The sequence below is a fragment of the Dermochelys coriacea genome, chromosome 15 (assembly GCF_009764565.3).
Source record: "Dermochelys coriacea isolate rDerCor1 chromosome 15, rDerCor1.pri.v4, whole genome shotgun sequence".
In the NCBI taxonomy this organism is placed as follows: Eukaryota; Metazoa; Chordata; order Testudines; family Dermochelyidae; genus Dermochelys; species Dermochelys coriacea.
The window spans coordinates 990,289-1,008,293 of NC_050082.1; the positions used below are offsets into that span (position 1 = coordinate 990,289).

General features: G+C 45.5%; 1 protein-coding gene across 10 annotated transcripts in view; it reads right to left on the reverse strand.

The window, feature by feature from the left end:
* MTMR3 (myotubularin related protein 3) overlaps positions 1-18,005 on the reverse strand; it is a 230,354-nt gene that overhangs the window by 52,799 nt on the left and 159,550 nt on the right. For all 10 annotated transcript variants that reach the window (XR_006275855.1, XM_043497966.1, XM_038372838.2 and 7 more), the window contains one exon: positions 2,080-2,176. Coding sequence is in view for 9 of the 10 variants with exons in the window: in XM_043497966.1 (XP_043353901.1) it covers positions 2,080-2,176 (97 nt within the window). In the remaining variant the exon portion in view is untranslated. The remainder of the gene's footprint in view (positions 1-2,079; positions 2,177-18,005) is intronic.

The following is an 18,005-nucleotide window of genomic DNA, read 5'->3' on the forward strand; positions in this document are numbered from 1 at the left end:
AAAAGGATACTCATATTTTGAAGATCAACTCAATCTACCATGTGTGGATTCTCACTGAATCTCAGTGAGTATAAGAGAATACCAACACTTCCTTCCCCCACCCACCTCCCCAATCTGACCAGTGATTGAAAGGAATCTTCCAAGAATGAACTATAGCAGCAAGGTTATAATTCTAACCAAACAGAACTCTGGAGTGACAGAATATCTTTGTCTCTAGCTGCTTTTACAGGCTGCCTGTCATAAATATAATGGGAAGGCTAACCACCTTTAAATCCCTCCTGGCCAGAGGAAAAAACCCTTTCACTTGTAAAGGGTTAAAAAGCTAAAGATAACCTTGCTGGCACCTGACCAAAATGACCATTGAGGAGACAAGATACTTTCAAAGCCTGGGACGGGCAAAGAATTCTCTCTGTCTGTGTGTTGCTTTTGCTGGGACCAGAGCAGGAATGCAGGTCAGAACTCCTGTAAAGGGCTAATAAGCAATCTAGTTAGATATGCGTTAGATTCTGTTTTGTTTAAATGGCTGATAAAATAAGCTGTGCTGAATGGAATGTATATTCCTGTTTTTCTGTCTTTTTGTAATTTAAGGTTTTGCCTAGAGGGATTCTCTATGTTTTGAATCTGATTACCCAGTAAGGTATTTACCATCCTGATTTTACAGAGGTGATTCTTTTACTTTTTCTTCAATTAAAATTCTTCTTTTAAGGACCTGATTCCTTTTTCCTTGTTCTTAAGATCCAAGGGTTTGGGTCTGTGTTCACCTATGCAAATTGTGAGGATTTTTATCAAGCCTTCCCCAGGAAAGGGGGTGTAAGGTTTGGGAGGATTTTGGGGGGGAAAGACGTTTCCAAGGGCTCTTTCTCAGTTATATTTTGTTAGACGCTTGGTGGTGGCAGCAATAAAGTCCAGGGACAAAAGATAAAATAGTTTGTACCTTGGGAAAGTTTTAACCTAAGCGGGTAAAAATAAGCTTAGGGGGTTTTTCATGCAGGTCCCCTCATCTGTACCTTAGAGTTCAGAGTGGGGAAGGAACCTTGACACTGCCTAACTCATCTTTGTAACAAAAAGCCTGTATAACTGTGGAAGCAGCAGGAGACAAGGAGAAACAGCACGATGCGCCAGCCAGCTCTACGTAGACAACACTAGTTGTCAACAGACCATCACTTGGGAACCCTTACCGTAATATTTTAAAATTGCATTTCATTTCTCATCCAAATTTAAGCAGATTTCTAGGGGAAAAACTGTGAGCCCATAAAGAATGTCTTCCACAGCTTGAGATAAATTGCAGGGAACTGAAAATATTTTCTTCCAATAAGGGCAACAGAAGTGGAAGTAATTACAAAAAATAAGTCACACATTTTCCCCCAATTCAGGACAGCACGTAAGCATATGCCTAAGTCTATTTCTATTCAGAAAAGCATTCTGTTTTCCTGAATTAACACCTCAGACTCTAAAAACGCCAAAGGGGAAAAAATTATGGTTTTCTCCCATTGTGCTTCTTTTATGATGTATAAATAAAAAAGGCCTCTTTTCTTTTTTTAAAAAAACCTTACACATGTCAAGAATATCTAGTCCTGTGAAACTAGAGAACTGGAGCGGGAACTTTCTCAGATGTCAGTTCAAAGGCCTGGGTGTTTCAATCTTCCACAAAGATTCTTTCTTCCCCGTCTTTGCCAGGTTTTTGAGGAAAACAGTTGCCAGTAAAAGCAAAATATTTTAAACAGTCTGAATAGGAATCATTTCCCTTCTCATTTGGTCAGGTTTCACTTTCTTGTAATGTTATAGTCCTCTAATTCTCCTGTCCTCCAAGGAGTCTTCCAGCAAGAAGAACAGAAAATCAAGACCTGATATCTCTAATTAAAATATATATATACACTTGAAAGCCCACTTTAAGGCATTCTTTATAAATACATAAATCAGCAAAAAGGGCATAAGCTTATTTTCTCCTTTTTGCAGATTTTCTTTCATTGCAGAACTTCTCCATTTTAAAACGTTCCAATGATCTGCTACATGAGGATTAGTGTTTTGACAGGGCACTTGGCTATGAAGCAACAGTCTACAGAGATTCATACAACTTACTTGTATTTCTCATTGATATTGGATATCCTCCAGGAATTATTCATATCAAAACCCATCCGTTCAACTTCATTTTTAAACCTCGAAGTTACATGCTCCCCTGGATATCAAAGGCAGACAGAGGAAATAAATCAGAAACATAAGGAAAGGTTTCTACTTTCCAAAATAGGTTGAAAAAGGCACAACTACACTTATTCAGGAAACAGGAAAGTAACAGGCACTGTGCAGCAGGAAAGCTTTATATATTTTTAACCCCCACATTGAAAAATCCATATCAAGCAAGAGTAAAACTGTTTCCCATGATGACCCTCAGTAATTGACTCTTCACACAGTAAAGAATAACTAATTTTTTTTTAGTTTTTTAGTTTAGCGTCTAAGTCCCTGTAGATTCATACAGGAAACACCAAACTTCTGTGTAAATAGCAGACCAGATTCAAACACATTAGGAAAAACAAGTATAATTTAGATGAGTATGCTCTAATGAAGTCCAGAATACAATCTACCACAGAGGGACAAGTTCTATTAATGTCTCCTTTCCAGCGCTCAGGAGACTTTTGCATCAATGAGAAATAAACTAAGCTCTGGTCTGCCTGATTCCCAAATGGAAGAAAAAGATGGTCTAATGCAGCGGTTCTCAAACTGTGGGTCAGGACCCCGAAGTGGGTCATAATTCTGTTTTAATGGGTTGCCAAGGCTGGCATTAGACTTGCTGGGGCCCAAAGCCAAAGCCTGAGCCCCACCACCATGGGGGCTAAAGCCCAAGCCCCACCACCTGGGGCTGAACCCAAAGCCCGAGGGTTTCAGCCCTGGGTGGAGGGACTCAGGTTACAGGCCCCTCTCCCAGGGCTGTAGCCCCTTGGGCTTCGATTTTGGCCCCCTGATCCAGGGCTGCGGAGCTCCAGTGGTATCAGGCTTCAATACCCGCTCCTGTGGTCATGTAGTAATTTTTGTTGTCAGAAGGGGGTGACGGTGCAATGAAGTTTGAGAACCCCTGGTCTAATGGATAGGGCAGTAGGGCACTAACCTGGAACTCAAGAGACTTTGGCTCAATTCCCAACTCAGCCTTTCCTGTATGACCTTGGGACAAGTCACTTAATTTACCCTGAGCCTCAGTTTCGCATCCCTTCCTCACAGTGGTGTTCTGAAGTTAAAATTCATTAACAATTGTCAGATTCTTAGATATTACTGTAATGAGGGCCATAGAAATTCCTAAGTCAATACATTATGGCAACTGGAATGTTTACAATTTATTTTTGTGTAGCGCCTTTTGAAAAAGTATCTCAATACAGTTGAAAAAAAAAATTCAAGACAATAAAAAAAGTGAATCAGAGCCAGAAAGGTTGATATAGCTAAAAGGTATCAGTATATTAACAAGTCCCCTTCCTTTTCATACAAGGTGCAGAAGAAGATGATTTGTAGAGAATTTCCAGACTTCTAGGTCTACAAAATATATTAAATCCAATGAATGCTTGACCATCACTAGATAGAACAATTCTAAAAGTCTATTCATGATCAAACACTTTCAATTATTGTATCACTACATCATGGGACAAAGTATCTATTAACAAAGGAGAAAATTGAAAATTAAGTGCCAAACATATTACACATCTATTACACAATTCAGAACACATTAATACTTGAAAAAATAGTTATATACCTGTAAAAATGAAAATTAATGTTACATACTTCTAAAAACCTACATTTTTATATCTTCTTGAGAAATACTTGTAGACAAAATTAAAAACATAATGGCAAATAGCTTAGTTAGAATAAAAAAATGTATGAGACAGTCAAAGCATAAAATCTACAGTTACACTACGATAAAAAAATACATAATGATATCTATTTTATGTGTCAAGTTATAAGCTAAATATCAGTCAGGATCAGGAAGAAAATTTCTCCCTGTACTACAATATTACAAAATTAGCTAGGTGTATAAGAGAAGGTTATTCACCTTTCAGTAACAGAGGTTCTTTGACACGTGTGTCTGTGGGTGCTCCACTCCAGGTGATGGTGCAGGTGATCGGAGATCTTTGGTAACAATGCCTGGTCATGAAACACACGCTCAGCTGCTGTCTCGCGATCTCGTTAGAGTCTGCCTGAGTGCGTGTGTCCTGCACCCCCCTCAGTTCCTTCTCTATCGTGGAGATGTCAGAATAGTACTCCAAAGTAGAGGGAAGGAGGGCGGGGAGTGGAGCACCCACACACATCTCGAAGAACCTCAGTTACTGCAAGGAGAGTAACCTTCTCTTCTTCTTTGAGTGCTGCCCTGTGGGTGCTCCACTCCAGGTGAATGTGAAGCAATACCCACTATGGCTGGTGGGACTTTGGCGTTGCGGCAGTTACAACTGTAGACAGTACTGTGTGGCCTACTATGGTGTCTGCTGTGGTATCCTGTGTGATAGCGTAATGTCTGGTAAATATGTGTTCAGATGTTCACGTGACTGCCTTACAGATATCAGGAATAGATACGTTAAGGAGGAAGGCAAAGGATATTGACATAGCTCGCGCAGAATGAGTTCTGATGCCTTCGGGTGGTTGGGCATTCTGAATGCAGTAACAGGATCTGATGCAGCCAGAAATTCACTTGGAAAGGCGTTGCTTAGAGATAGCCCCACCCTTTGATCTCTCAGTAGTGGAGACAAACAGCTGCGGGGATTTACAAAATGGCTTAGTCCTGTCCAGATAAAAGGCGACTGGTCATCTCACGTCGAGGGTATGTAGAGCCGCTTTGTGCGGAGTGTCATGAGGTTTGGGATAGAATGCAGATAAGTATATTGGTTGGTTAAGGTGGAAGGTGAACACCACCTTAGGGAGAAATTTAGGATGGCGTTGCAGGGTAACTTTATCTTTACAGAAGGTTGTGTAGGGAGGGTAGGCCATCAGGGTGCTTATTTCCCCTACTCTCCTTGCTGATGTTATAGCAACCAAGAAAGCTACCTTCACAGACATGTGGAGAAGAGATGAGGTAGCTAAAGGCTCGAAGGGAGGTTTCATAAGACAGTGAAGAACTAGGTTGAGATTCCAGGCAGCTGTCGATGGATAAATCTCAGGGTAGAGATTTTGCAGGCCTGTGAGAAAGCATTTTACAGTAGGGTGGGGAAAGAGTGAATATCTGTCCAGCAAATCATGGAAGGTGGCGAGGGCTGTGAGGTGTACTCTGATGGAGCTGAGCGAGCCCATCCTGTTTTAGTTTCAAAAGGTGGTCTAGGACGTTAGGGAGGGTCATGGTATGGGATGTCAAAGCTCTGCATACATCTAACGTATGTATAGTGGATTCAAAAGAGTTTGCATGTGGTTTAGGAGAGAAGGTTGGCAGGTGTATCGGTTCATTGATGTGGAATGACTAATGCACCTTTGGAATAAATTTGGGGTGTAGCTGGAGGGTAACCCTGTCCTTAAAAAAAAAAAAAAAGTGTGTACGGTGGTCCTCCATGAGAGCTTCTATTTCTCCTGCTATCTGGCAGAGGTAATTGCCACTAAAAATGCTGTTTTCATAGAGGTGTAAGAGGGAGCAAGTGGCTAGGGGCTCAAATGTTTGTTGAGTTAAGCAGATTAATACTAAGTGAAGGTCCCACGGAGGGTAGGAGGTTTAATGTCCAGATACAGTGATTGGAGCCCTTTGAAAAAACACTTGGTGATTGGCAGAGCAAAACAGAGGTATCATCGATCTTGTCATGAAAAGTTGTAATAGCAGGTTTCAGAGTAGCAGCCGTGTTAGTCTGTATTTGCAAAAAGAAAAGGAGTACCCGTGGCACCTTAGAGACTAACAAATTTATTAGAGCATAAGCTTTCGTGAGCTACAGCTCAGCTAAGTGGACTTTAATGGAGCTGAAAGAAAGGCCAAATTGTTTAAGGTGTAATAGGTAGTCAAGTATGAATGGAAGAGTGCAGAAGTAGGAGGAATTTGTTTGGTTGAGCACCACTGTGTGAATCACTTCCCCTTTCAGAGATAGGTGATGCAAGTAGATTGTGTTCTGCTATATACAAGTACTCTTTGAATATGCTAAGAGCATGCTAGTTTGTTTTGGAAGAACCATGTAGGAACCAAGCTTCGAGGTGAAGCATGGACAGGCTGGGGTGAAGAAATCGGTCATGTTGCTGCGATAGGAGATTCAGAGTGAGGGGCAACAAAATCGGTGGGTGAACTGACATTCTGGTGAGGAACAGAAACCATGGTTGTCTGGGCCATGATGGGGCGATCTGAATTACAGTGGCACAATCTGTTCGTATCTTTGTTGGAACTCTGTGGAGGACTGGTATCGGGGGGTGGGGGGGGAGGGAATGCATACAGTAAGTCCTGATCCCATGAGTTCATGAATGTTTGCCCAGTCCCGCTCTGGAGCAAAAGTCAGGACATTTCTTGTTCTTTGCAGTTGCAAAGGGGTCTAGGGTTGGATAGCCCCAAATGCAGAATATGTTGCAGATGATCTTTTTTATCTCCCGTTCATGATTCCAGGGAAAGTGTCCACTTAATTTGTCCATGGTGGTATTCAGGGCCCCAGGTAGATAGGTGGCTGATATCCGGATGTTCGCAAGGCACCAATTCCAGAGCTTCATAGCTTCTGTGCTAATCGAGTGAGAGCGAGCTCCTCCCTCTCTATTTACATACAACATGCAGGCGATGTTATCTGTCATTATCCGAACATGTTGGCTCCAAATCAATGGGAGGAAGTGACAGCAAGTGTTGCATATGGCGGTTCTGGTTGAAGACCATAGCCTCTGGGCAATGTGGTGAGACACGTGTGCACCCCTCCTTGTAAAGGATGCACTGGTAGTCATTATGAAGGATGGCACATCCTGGAGAAAAGGGACTCCTGAGCAGAGGTTGGAGGGAACGGTCCACCACAGTAGAGAGAGTCTTTGACTCTGAAAGGTATGGCTAGAGGCTTGTTTAGAGCATGTACATTCGGTCTGTAAATCGTGGCCAACCAAGCTTGGAAACACCTCATGTATAGTCATGCATTTTTTGACCATAAAAGTGCACGAGGCCATGTGACCTAAGAGTTGTAGACAGTCTCATGCAATGACCTGAGGACTGTTGCGAAGTTTTGTGTTGGAAAAGTCGGGTGGGAGAGATGCTATTCCCATCCAGGAATCGAGGTGTGTGCCTATGAACGCCAGGTGTTGGGTAAGAGATAAGGTGGATTTGTTTTTATTTATTTGTAGGCCGAGGGACAAAGTAAGCAACGGCGAGCTGCGTGAATTCATAGAATCATAGAATATCAGGGTTGGAAGGGACCCCAGAAGGTCATCTAGTCCAACCCCCTGCTCAAAGCAGGACCAAGTCCCAGTTAAATCATCCCAGCCAGGGCTTTGTCAAGCCTGACCTTAAAAACCTCTAAGGAAGGAGATTCTACCACCTCCCTAGGTAACGCATTCCAGTGTTTCACCACCCTCTTAGTGAAAAAGTTTTTCCTAATATCCAATCTAAACCTCCCCCATTGCAACTTGAGACCATTACTCCTCGTTCTGTCATCTGCTACCATTGAGAACAGTCTAGAGCCATCCTCTTGAAACCCCCTTTCAGGTAGTTGAAAGCAGCTATCAAATCCCCCCTCATTCTTCTCTTCTGCAGACTAAACAATCCCAGCTCCCTCAGCCTCTCCTCATAAGTCATGTGCTCTAGACCCCTAATCATTTTCGTTGCCCTTCGTTGTACTCTTTCCAATTTATCCACATCCTTCCTGTAGTGTGGGGCCCAAAACTGGACACAGTACTCCAGATGAGGCCTCACCAGTGTCGAATAGAGGGGAACGATCACGTCCCTCGATCTGCTCGCTATGCCCCTACTTATACATCCCAAAATGCCATTGGCCTTCTTGGCAACAAGGGCACACTGCTGACTCATATCCAGCTTCTCGTCCACTGTCACCCCTAGGTCCTTTTCCGCAGAACTGCTGCCGAGCCATTCGGTCCCTAGTCTGTAGCGGTGCATTGGATTCTTCCATCCTAAGTGCAGGACCCTGCACTTATCCTTATTGAACCTCATTAGATTTCTTTTGGCCCAATCCTCCAATTTGTCTAGGTCCTTCTGTATCCTATCCCTCCCCTCCAGCGTATCTACCACTCCTCCCAGTTTAGTATCATCCGCAAATTTGCTGAGAGTGCAATCCACACCATCCTCCAGATCATTTATGAAGATATTGAACAACACGGGCCCCAGGACCGACCCCTGGGGCACTCCACTTGACACCGGCTGCCAACTAGACATGGAGCCATTGATCACTACCCGTTGAGCCCGACAATCTAGCCAGCTTTCTACCCACCTTATAGTGCATTCATCCAGCCCATACTTCCTTAACTTGCTGACAAGAATGCTGTGGGAGACCGTGTCAAAAGCTTTGCTAAAGTCAAGAAACAATACATCCACTGCTTTCCCTTCATCCACAGAACCAGTAATCTCATCATAAAAGGCGATTAGATTAGTCAGGCATGACCTTCCCTTGGTGAATCCATGCTGACTGTTCCTGATCACTTTCCTCTCCTCTAAGTGCTTCAGGATTGATTCTTTGAGGACCTGCTCCATGATTTTTCCAGGGACTGAGGTGAGGCTGACTGGCCTGTAGTTCCAGGATCCTCCTTCTTCCCTTTTTTAAAGATGGGCACTACATTAGCCTTTTTCCAGTCATCCGGGACTTCCCCCGTTCGCCACGAGTTTTCAAAGATAATGGCCAAGGCTCTGCAATCACAGCCGCCAATTCCCTCAGCACTCTCGGATGCAATTCGTCCGGCCCCATGGACTTGTGCACGTCCAGCTTTTCTAAATAGTCCCTAACCACCTCTATCTCTACAGAGGGCTGGCCATCTCTTCCCCATTTTGTGTTGCCCAGCACAGCAGTCTGGGAGCTGACCTTGTTAGTGAAAACAGAGGCAAAAAAAGCATTGAGTACATTAGCTTTTTCCACATCCTCTGTCACTAGCTTGCCTCCCTCATTCAGTAAGGGGCCCACACTTTCCTTGGCTTTCTTCTTGTTGCCAACATACCTGAAGAAACCCTTCTTGTTACTCTTGACATCTCTTGCTAGCTGCAGCTCCAGGTGCGATTTGGCCCTCCTGATATCTTTCCTACATGCCCGAGCAATATTTTATACTCTTCCCTGGTCATATGTCCAACCTTCCACTTCTTGTAAGCTTCTTTTTTATGTTTAAGATCCGCTAGGATTTCACCATTAAGCCAAGCTGGTCGCCTGCCATATTTACTATTCTTTCGACTCATCGGGATGGTTTGTCCCTGTAACCTCAACAGGGATTCCTTGAAATACAGCCAGCTCTCCTGGACTCCCTTCCCTTTCATGTTAGTCCCCCAGGGGATCCTGGCCATCTGTTCCCTGAGGGAGTCAAAGTCTGCTTTCCTGAAGTCCAGGGTCCGTATCCTGCTGCTTACCTTTCTTCCCTGCGTCAGGATCCTGAACTCAACCAACTCATGGTCACTGCCTCCCAGATTCCCATCCACTTTTGCTTCCCCCACTAATTCTACCCGGTTTGTGAGCAGCAGGTCAAGAAAGCGCTCCCCCTAGTTGGCTCCCCTAGCACTTGCACCAGGAAATTGTCCCCTACGCTTTCCAAAAACTTCCTGGATTGTCTATGCACCGCTGTATTGCTCTCCCAGCAGATATCAGGAAAATTAAAGTCACCCATGAGAATCAGGGCATGCGATCTAGTAGCTTCCGTGAGTTGCCGGAAGAAAGCCTCATCCACCTCATCCCCCTGGTCCGGTGGTCTATAGCAGACTCCCACCATGACATCACTCTTGTTGCACACACTTCTAAACTTAATCCAGAGACACTCAGGTTTTTCCACAGGAAATTGAAGAGCTTCATCAAGCATTGAGGCTTTCAGGAGACAATTGTTGAAGTAAGGAAATATCATGACCCCTTGTTTTCTGAGGTAAGCGGTTACTACAGCTAGGAGCTTGGAAAAAACAAGGGGGGCAGTGGATAGGCCAAAGGGTAGGACCCTGTATTGAAAGTGTGTCAAGCCAAGGGTAAAACGAAGGAAACATCTGTGGGCCAGATGTATAGTCACAGGAAAATAGGTGTCCTGTAGGTCGAGGGCTGAAAAACAATCGCTCTGCTCCAGCGCTGGGATTATGGTAGTGAGGGTCACCATTTTCAACTCTTGCTTCTTGATAAAATTGTTGAACCACCTGAGGTTGAGGATTGGTCGCCATCCCCCAGTTTTCTTTTCTGTTAAGAAATAATGGGAATAGAAACCCTTCCCTCTGTGTTGTTCGGGCACGACTTCCACAGCTCCCAATTGAAGGAGCTATTTTACTTCTTGGAGGAACAGTTGCTTGTGAGAGGGGTCCCTGAAGAGGGATGGGATGATGGGTGGGTAGGAGGCAAGGATAGGAAAGAGATGGAATAGACAATTGTGACGACCTCTATAACCCACTTGTTGGTGGTAATGTTCTGCCATTGATGGAAGAATCGTCGTAGGCGGTGTCCAAAAATAGGGGCAGGCAGTGTAAGTGCTGAAGTGGGAACGTTGTTTTCTACACCCTCAACCAAGGCTTCAAATTTGCTTATTAGTCAGAGGGCGTTGAGACACTTCTGATGAGTTGGGACAGCGGCGCTGGTGACTGGGTCTCTGGCGTTGCTGTTGCTCATGTGATCTATGGAATTGCTGGGTGTATGTGGGATGGCGTGGACGTTGGTAAGGTCGAGATCTATATTGTCTTCTGGTCATAGGGGTTTGAATTCCTAGGGACTGGAGAGTTGCCCTTGAGTCCTTCATTGAATGAAGTATGTCGTTCGTCGTGGAGGCAAAGAGTTTGTCACCATCGAAGGGAAGATCTTCAGTGGTACTCTGGACCTCTCAAGGAAAGGAAGAGGAGGAGAGCCAGGAACCTCAGAGCATCACTACTGCTGTAGCAGTGGATCTTGCTGCAGCATTGGCTGCATCGAGGGCCACTTGAAGAGTGGTACGGGAGATGATTTGTCCCTCGGAAACTAGGGCTGTAAATTATTTTTCTTTTCTTCCGGAATGTCATCAATAAAGTCCATGAATTTATTGTATTTTTTGCGGTCACATTTTGCCAGAAGAGCTGTATAATTAGCAATGCGAAATTGTAACATGGAGGATGCGTATACCTTGCGTCCAAGCAGATCTAATCGCTTCTTGTCCTTGTCGAAAGGGGTGAAGCAGGGAAACTAGTGTTTGGTCTTTTGGTTGACTGCATCTACTACCAGCGAGTTTGGCGCTGGATGAGTGAAAAAGAATTCAGAGCTCTTGGAAGGGATGAAGTACTTTCGACCTGCTCACTTACAGGTAGGTAGGCTTGGAGCGGGAGGTTGCCAGATGGCCTTAGCAGGTTTCAAAAGGGCTGCGTTGATCGGTAATGCAATCCTAAAGAAGGGCTGCAAGATGTCCGTTAGCTCATGCTGCTGTTCAGGAACCTCCTCCAGGTTAATTCTAATCTCACTGGCAAGTCCTTTAAAAAGATCTCGAAAGTTGAGAAGTCATCTGAAGATATCGGGAGAGGAGGAAGTAATGCCTCAACAGGCGTAACTACTGGGTTGGAGGCAGGTCATAATTGATCCTGCAGTTGTGACAGTGCTGCCTGGTGTCTTACGCCAGAGGCGGGTTAGTCAACTGGCAATACCAGACAGGTGTCGTGCCTGGCTGTGGTGGCATAGCGAGTGTGGTCTCAAGGATAAGGTGCCCATGGAACCCAATATTGCCACTATGGTGGGAAGGGCATGGGTTGTGCCATCCAGGGATTTACATACCACAGGGCAGGAGCCTAAGAGTAGGATGAGGTAACTTTTCTATGACTCTATTGGTTGGTGTCTGGTGACGGGAGATTTGATAGGGTGAAAATTCTCCCTGCAGTCCAGATTCCTCAACATTGGAGGAAGGCTGTCAGGACCCTGACTCTTCATTTGGAGAGAAGTAGGTGTTAAGCACAGGTGACTGCAAGATAGTTGACACCAGCAGGTACGGTGACTCCATGAATTGCAGTGCCGCAGCCCCTCTGAAGTGAGGGCTGTGCAAGAGGAATTTCTTGTGAAGAAAGGCTCCTCTGCACCTCTGTCCTGAACCTTGTTTCACTGCTGGCCAGCTCAGAGGATGACAGTGCTGGGAGAGCAAGAATAGCCCATGGGGGGTCAAGCATGTCAACATGTGTCAGAACTGCTTCCATCGCAGTGCCAAATGGTGCCTTGAGAGGCAGTCGACTGGAAACCTCTGCACCGGAGCTTTGTGCTCCACCTGCAGGCTGGTTTCGTGCGGCACCAGAGGAGCCCAGAGCGTCAAAAGTGCTTGGCTGGGGCAGCACCAGGGAGGGAGGTTGTAGACCTGCCCAGGAAAGGCTTCTCCGCTGAAGTACCTTTTGCAGGTGAGAGAGGGTGCCTTTTTGGGGAGGGTTTCTTTTCTTTCTTTGAGATGGGGGGGGCTGCGGCATGCAGTGGAGTCGGTGCCTGGGTCTGAAACTGAACCTAAGGACTTCTGAAGGAATAGCAGTTTTAGTCTCCACTCCCTGTCCTTGTGTGTCCTGGATTTTAGTTTGCTGCAGTGGGCACATTTTTGGGGGATGTGGCATTCCCCCAAACATTTTATACATTTTGAATGTCCATCTGAGGGAGGGATGGCATCATTGCAGGTAGAGCAGTGCTTAAACCCTGGAGAGCCAGGCATGTCAGAAGCGGCTGCCGCTGACAGGAACAAGAAGTGGGTTTTTGGGGTTTTTTTGTTTTTCCAGTAGTAATTAGATACCACTTCTCCTATCTTTCTCTCCCTAACTAACAAGGAAGATATTTGAACAATGGGAGAGAAGTCTCTAAGGAGTCTGCTGAGCTCTGTCTCAGGCCGGGGATGGTAGAGAAGGAACTGAGGAGACCAGTCACGTGTGCGTACTATTAAGGCACACGCAGTGCATGGGGCAGTCTCTGCACATGCATGATCGGTATGAGTACCACTGTCAATCTTGGAGCGAAGGCGCAGGGACGCACCAAGACCTGGAGTGGAGAACCCATAGGGACATCTCTTGAAGAATGGGAGGATCCTCTTTCTGAGATGCCTGGTTCTCAACTGAGACACTATTTCTTGTGACTGGGAAGATTAAGACAAGTATTTAACGGGTCTGTGCCCTTCAAATTTTTATAGTTCATCTTGAACCATAATCTATTCTAATACTCCATGCATGAATGTTTTAGAATTCTACTTTTCTATTTTTTTTTCTGTTTTCTGGTATTTGGATACATAGCAGCACAATTTTAGCATTCTTGCACTTATTACACCATTGGGGCACCTCCATAAAAAGAAATAAAATACAAAGTACCGAAGCAATTTTCCTCCATTACACCCCCAACTATGTGTGTGTGTCTGCCACTAATCCACTCTAGCTATAATTCAATACTTAAAGTACAAAAACAACTATCACCAGTAATAAGTGAACCGCAGGGGAAGGGAAAATTGTCACAAAGGATAAAATAAGAAAATTAACAGGATCCAGTGGATTTTTTTTCCGATGGATAGCTTACACTTTCGGAGAAGGAGTTTTGACCAGTAAAGGTTAATCAAGGAGTAAATGCTGTGCTATACCCTAAATTAATGGTAGACTGCACCCGTGCTTGTTGAGGGAACAGAACTACTAGGGAACTTCAATACCTGAAAAGATCATGGAGAAAATAATTAAGCAATCAATTTGCAGACACCTCAAAGACAATAAGGTGATAGGTAAGTCAGCATGGATTTGTCAAAAACAAACCATGTCAAACCAACCTAATAATTTTTTTTTTTTTTTGAAAGGGTACATTCCAACCTGGGGTGTCCCCTGTTCTGCAAGAGGAGGTATGGAGTGACTGGGAGACAGACTGGCGGGCATGTGGCAAGCTGTGACAGTAAGAGTACCAGGTCTGTCTCTGCCAAGTGGGAGCAATCAATATGACATGTTCTCCATCTCTGTTTATTTTCAGCAGGCCTTTCGACAGTAGAGAGGAAAGTCATAGAGAAGATCCCCATCTCAGGACAGGAGGAGAGCATCACCCAGGGAGTGTTGTCCTATCCCTGCTGTGGAGCAGTAGTGTGGACATTTCTTGTTCAGGTAGTTAGCAAACGGATCTGTGGTTGGCATCCCGCACTACCTGAATTGATCGTGAAGTACTACTGGGTCTAGCTCACACTTGTGGTTGTGTGGGAATCTGCGACTGAGACTGTCTTCTGTTGAGTTCTGTGTGCCTGGGAGGTAAGCTGCTGACAATGTGACTTCGTGGGCAATACACCAGTTTCATAGTCTCTCTGCCTCTGTACAGAGGGAGGGCAACCCGGCTCCTCCTTGTCTTTTATGTTGTGTATATACAGGCTACAATGTCCATTGGGACTCTCATGTACAATCCTCTGATCAGAGGGAGGAAGTGGGCACAGACATTCCTGACTGCCCTTAGCTCAGGGAGATCTCTCTGTGGGTGACCACTTGCCCTGTATCATGCGGTCGTTTAGATGTGCACCTCACCCTATGAGCAATGCAGCAGCGGTGGAAAGCAACAATGCAGGGTTTTGTGAGAACGGAATCCTTTTGCAAACATTTGCTGGGTCTTTCCACCAGCCCAAGTAGTTTGACCCTGGTGGATAGTGACAGGGGTTTGTCTGGGGGCCACTGAACTAAACTTTTCAGGGTGAAGCCCCTGCTTACTCCTGTCTGTGCCCATCCACCCCGAGCTGGGCTGGGCTGGGGTTGGGGGGTGGACAGGAGTGCAGGGGCCGCTACAGGGGGTGGGTTTGGGGCCAGGAGCAGAGCTGCAGCCAGGCCCGCAGCTGGGTGTGGAGCTGTGGCTGGGGCCAAGGCTTGGGATGGGGCCAGGCCCGGGGCTGGGAACCAGGCCCGAGCAGAGCTGGGGGATAGGGAAGGGGCTGGGTGGTACTCACTGCTCACACGCACACCCCAAACATTCCTCTGCTTCCCCTCTAGGGGGGCACACCCTCCAGTTTGGGGAACTCTGGTCTAGTCTGCTCCTGTTTGGTCTGTAAACTGAGCTGAACCACATCTCGAGGCAACATGTGAAGCCTGGCATGTGGTATTACTCCTGTGCCTGCTGCCATATGCCCCAAGAGTTGGAGGCGGTCTCTGGCTAATATTTGCAGGCTATTTGGCAGTCTCTATGGCGTGGCCAGGGAAAGAATCTGTGAGATAAGGAGAGCTCTGACCTGTAATGACTCAAGGTCAGCCCCTATGAATTCCAGGTGTTGCACTGGAATGAGGATTGATTTCTGGGCATTGATCTGTAAGCCCAGGTCTGTAAACAAGTGCATTGCAGCTTTGGTGACTCGGTGAGTCTCTTGGAGAGATCAGGCTCTGAGGAGAGTAAATCATGATCCCCTGGGAGCCTAAGAATGCAGCCAATGCTGAGAGAATAATGGAAAATACTCTTGGGGCCAATAATAGCCAAAAGGGAGTACCCTGTACTAGTAATGGTCTTATCCTAGAGTGAATCTTAGAAATCATCTGTGAGTCGGTAGAACTGAAATATGAAAGTACGCATCCTGAAGGCCAAGGGCTGAAAACTAGTCTCTCTGTTCCAATGCTGGAATAATTGTTAGAGTGACCATCTTGAATTTTTGAACTTTGACAAACTTGTTGAGAGCTTGGAGGTCTAGGAAATAGCAAGAGTAGAACCTCTTTCCCTGTAGATGTTGAGGTACTGGTTCTATGGCTCCTAATTGGATAAGACAGTCTACCTCTTGTCATAGTAAACTCCCTCGTGAGAAGGGTCCCTAAAGAGATACAGAGAAGGGTGTTGTGGAGGGGGTAGGGAAGTAAAATGGATAGAGTACACATTGCAAATGCTCTCTAGGATCCATCATTCCAATGTTATACGTTCCAAGGTGCTGCAGAACACTGCCAACCGGTGGCCAAATGGTTGATAGCAGTGGTTGGCTGCAGCAATGGGGGGGGAGGGGGAGGGAGAGTCTATTGATGCCTTGACCAACACGTCAAAATTGGTAATTGGACGTAGACACGTGGGACAAGGAACGCTGCAGGCCAGATGGTTTACACCTTGAAAATGTATTTTTCCTCTGCAGCTTGTATTAGCATTGAGCTGGATATTGGGAGATGTGTGGTTTGTGCTGGGCCTGTGGACTAAACTTCCTCTTTTGTCCTAGTGTGTAGATGCCCAGCGAATGAAGAGTGGCTCAAGAATCCTTCAGGGTGTGAAGAGAGGCACTAATATTTTCTGCAAAAAGTTTAGCGTCTTCAAAGGGAAGGTCTTCGACGGTTGACTGTACCTCCTTTGGGAAGCCCAAGGGATGGAGCCATGACACACGTCGCATCACCACCGCCATGGAGATGGACCTGGCCCTTGTGTTGGCTGCCTCGATGGCAGATTGTAGCATTGTTTTTGCTATTAACTGTCCCTCCTGAATAATGGCCTTAAATTAGTTGCGATGTAACTCAGGCAGCTGCTCAGTAAAATCAATTTAGAATAATTTACATAATCTTATTTCACCATCAGGGCCTGGTAGTTGGTGATTTGAAACTGAAGCATGGCTGAGGAGTACACCTTCTTTCCAAAAAGGTTCAAACACTTCCAGTCCCTGTCACAGGGAGTGGACTTCATTGAGTATTGACAGCCATGGGAATTAACAGCATTCACCACAATGGAGTTGAGTGAAGGTGGGAGAAGAGGAACTATCTCCCGTGCTGGGACATAATATCTTTTGTCCACACATTTGCAAGTAGGTATCACCAATGCTGGAGTCTGCTAGATGATTCTTGGTAGGTCCAGAATGGCCTTTTACTGGATAGGGAGATATCTGAGGAGGAGAATGAATGGAGGATGTCAAGGAGACAATGATGTGTGTCCTTGACTTCCCCTAGTGGTATTTGGTCCTGGAAGAGGCAAGTCATCCACCAGAGATGGTGGAGGCAGCATGATAGCCTCATCCAGGGAGGAGGAGGATATGGTCCTTGGGGTCACTTCTTCCTCAGCAGCGCCCTTGTGTTCCTCCATGATTTCTTCCAGAGGTTCCAAAGCTCTGGAAGCTGCACCCAAAGGGGTGTGCCTTAAGGGTTCTCAGGTGGTGCAAGAAACTCAAGAACCATGGTGGCACTATGCAGCCCAAAGGTCCCAGTATGGCTACTGGGGTGGTGGCCAGAGCACAGGTCGGTGGTGGTGCCCAAGGGTGGCTGTACCAAGGTGGTGGCAGTAGGGTCATCTGAGGATATGCTCGAGGTGCTGTTGATATTTGGAGTACTGTGATGCCACCTCATTAGGTTCAGTATCTGAGCACTCACTAGAGAACAGAGGAGCATGAGAGGGCAGCAGGGAAGACTTCTATGCCGGTCAAAGACTTGGTGTGGAAGTTCAGACACTGAGAAGAGGGGACTCTGGTGTGTCCGATACACAGAGGTCCCTAGTGTTCCCTAGTGTTGGAATTCCAGCAGTACTAACTGACTTGATGCCATTGGTGGTACTGGGGCAGGGGGGAAGGAGACAGGGGAAATCTTGCCCAGACCCGTTGCTCTGGTGCTGAATGAAGCTTTGATGGTACCAATGTAGGATTGTGTACACACTATATTTTGAGTAGGGCTGTCAATTTAATTGCAATTAATTCATGCAATTAACTCAAATTAATTGCACTAGTAAACTACAGAATACCAATTGAAATTTATTACATATTTTGGATGGTTTTTCTAAGTTTTCAAATATATTAATTTCAGTTACAACACAGAATACAAAGTGTACAGTGCTCACTTCATTTTTGATTACAAACATTTGAACTGTAAAAAACAAGAGATAGTATTTTTCAATTTACCTTATACGAGCACTGTAGTGCAATCTCTTTACCATGAAAGTGCAACTTACAAATGTAGGGTTTTTTGTTACATAACTGCACTCAAATACAAAACCATCTAAAACTTTAGAGTTTACAAGTCCACTCCGTCCTACTTCTTGTTCAGCCAATCATTAAGAGATACAAGTTTG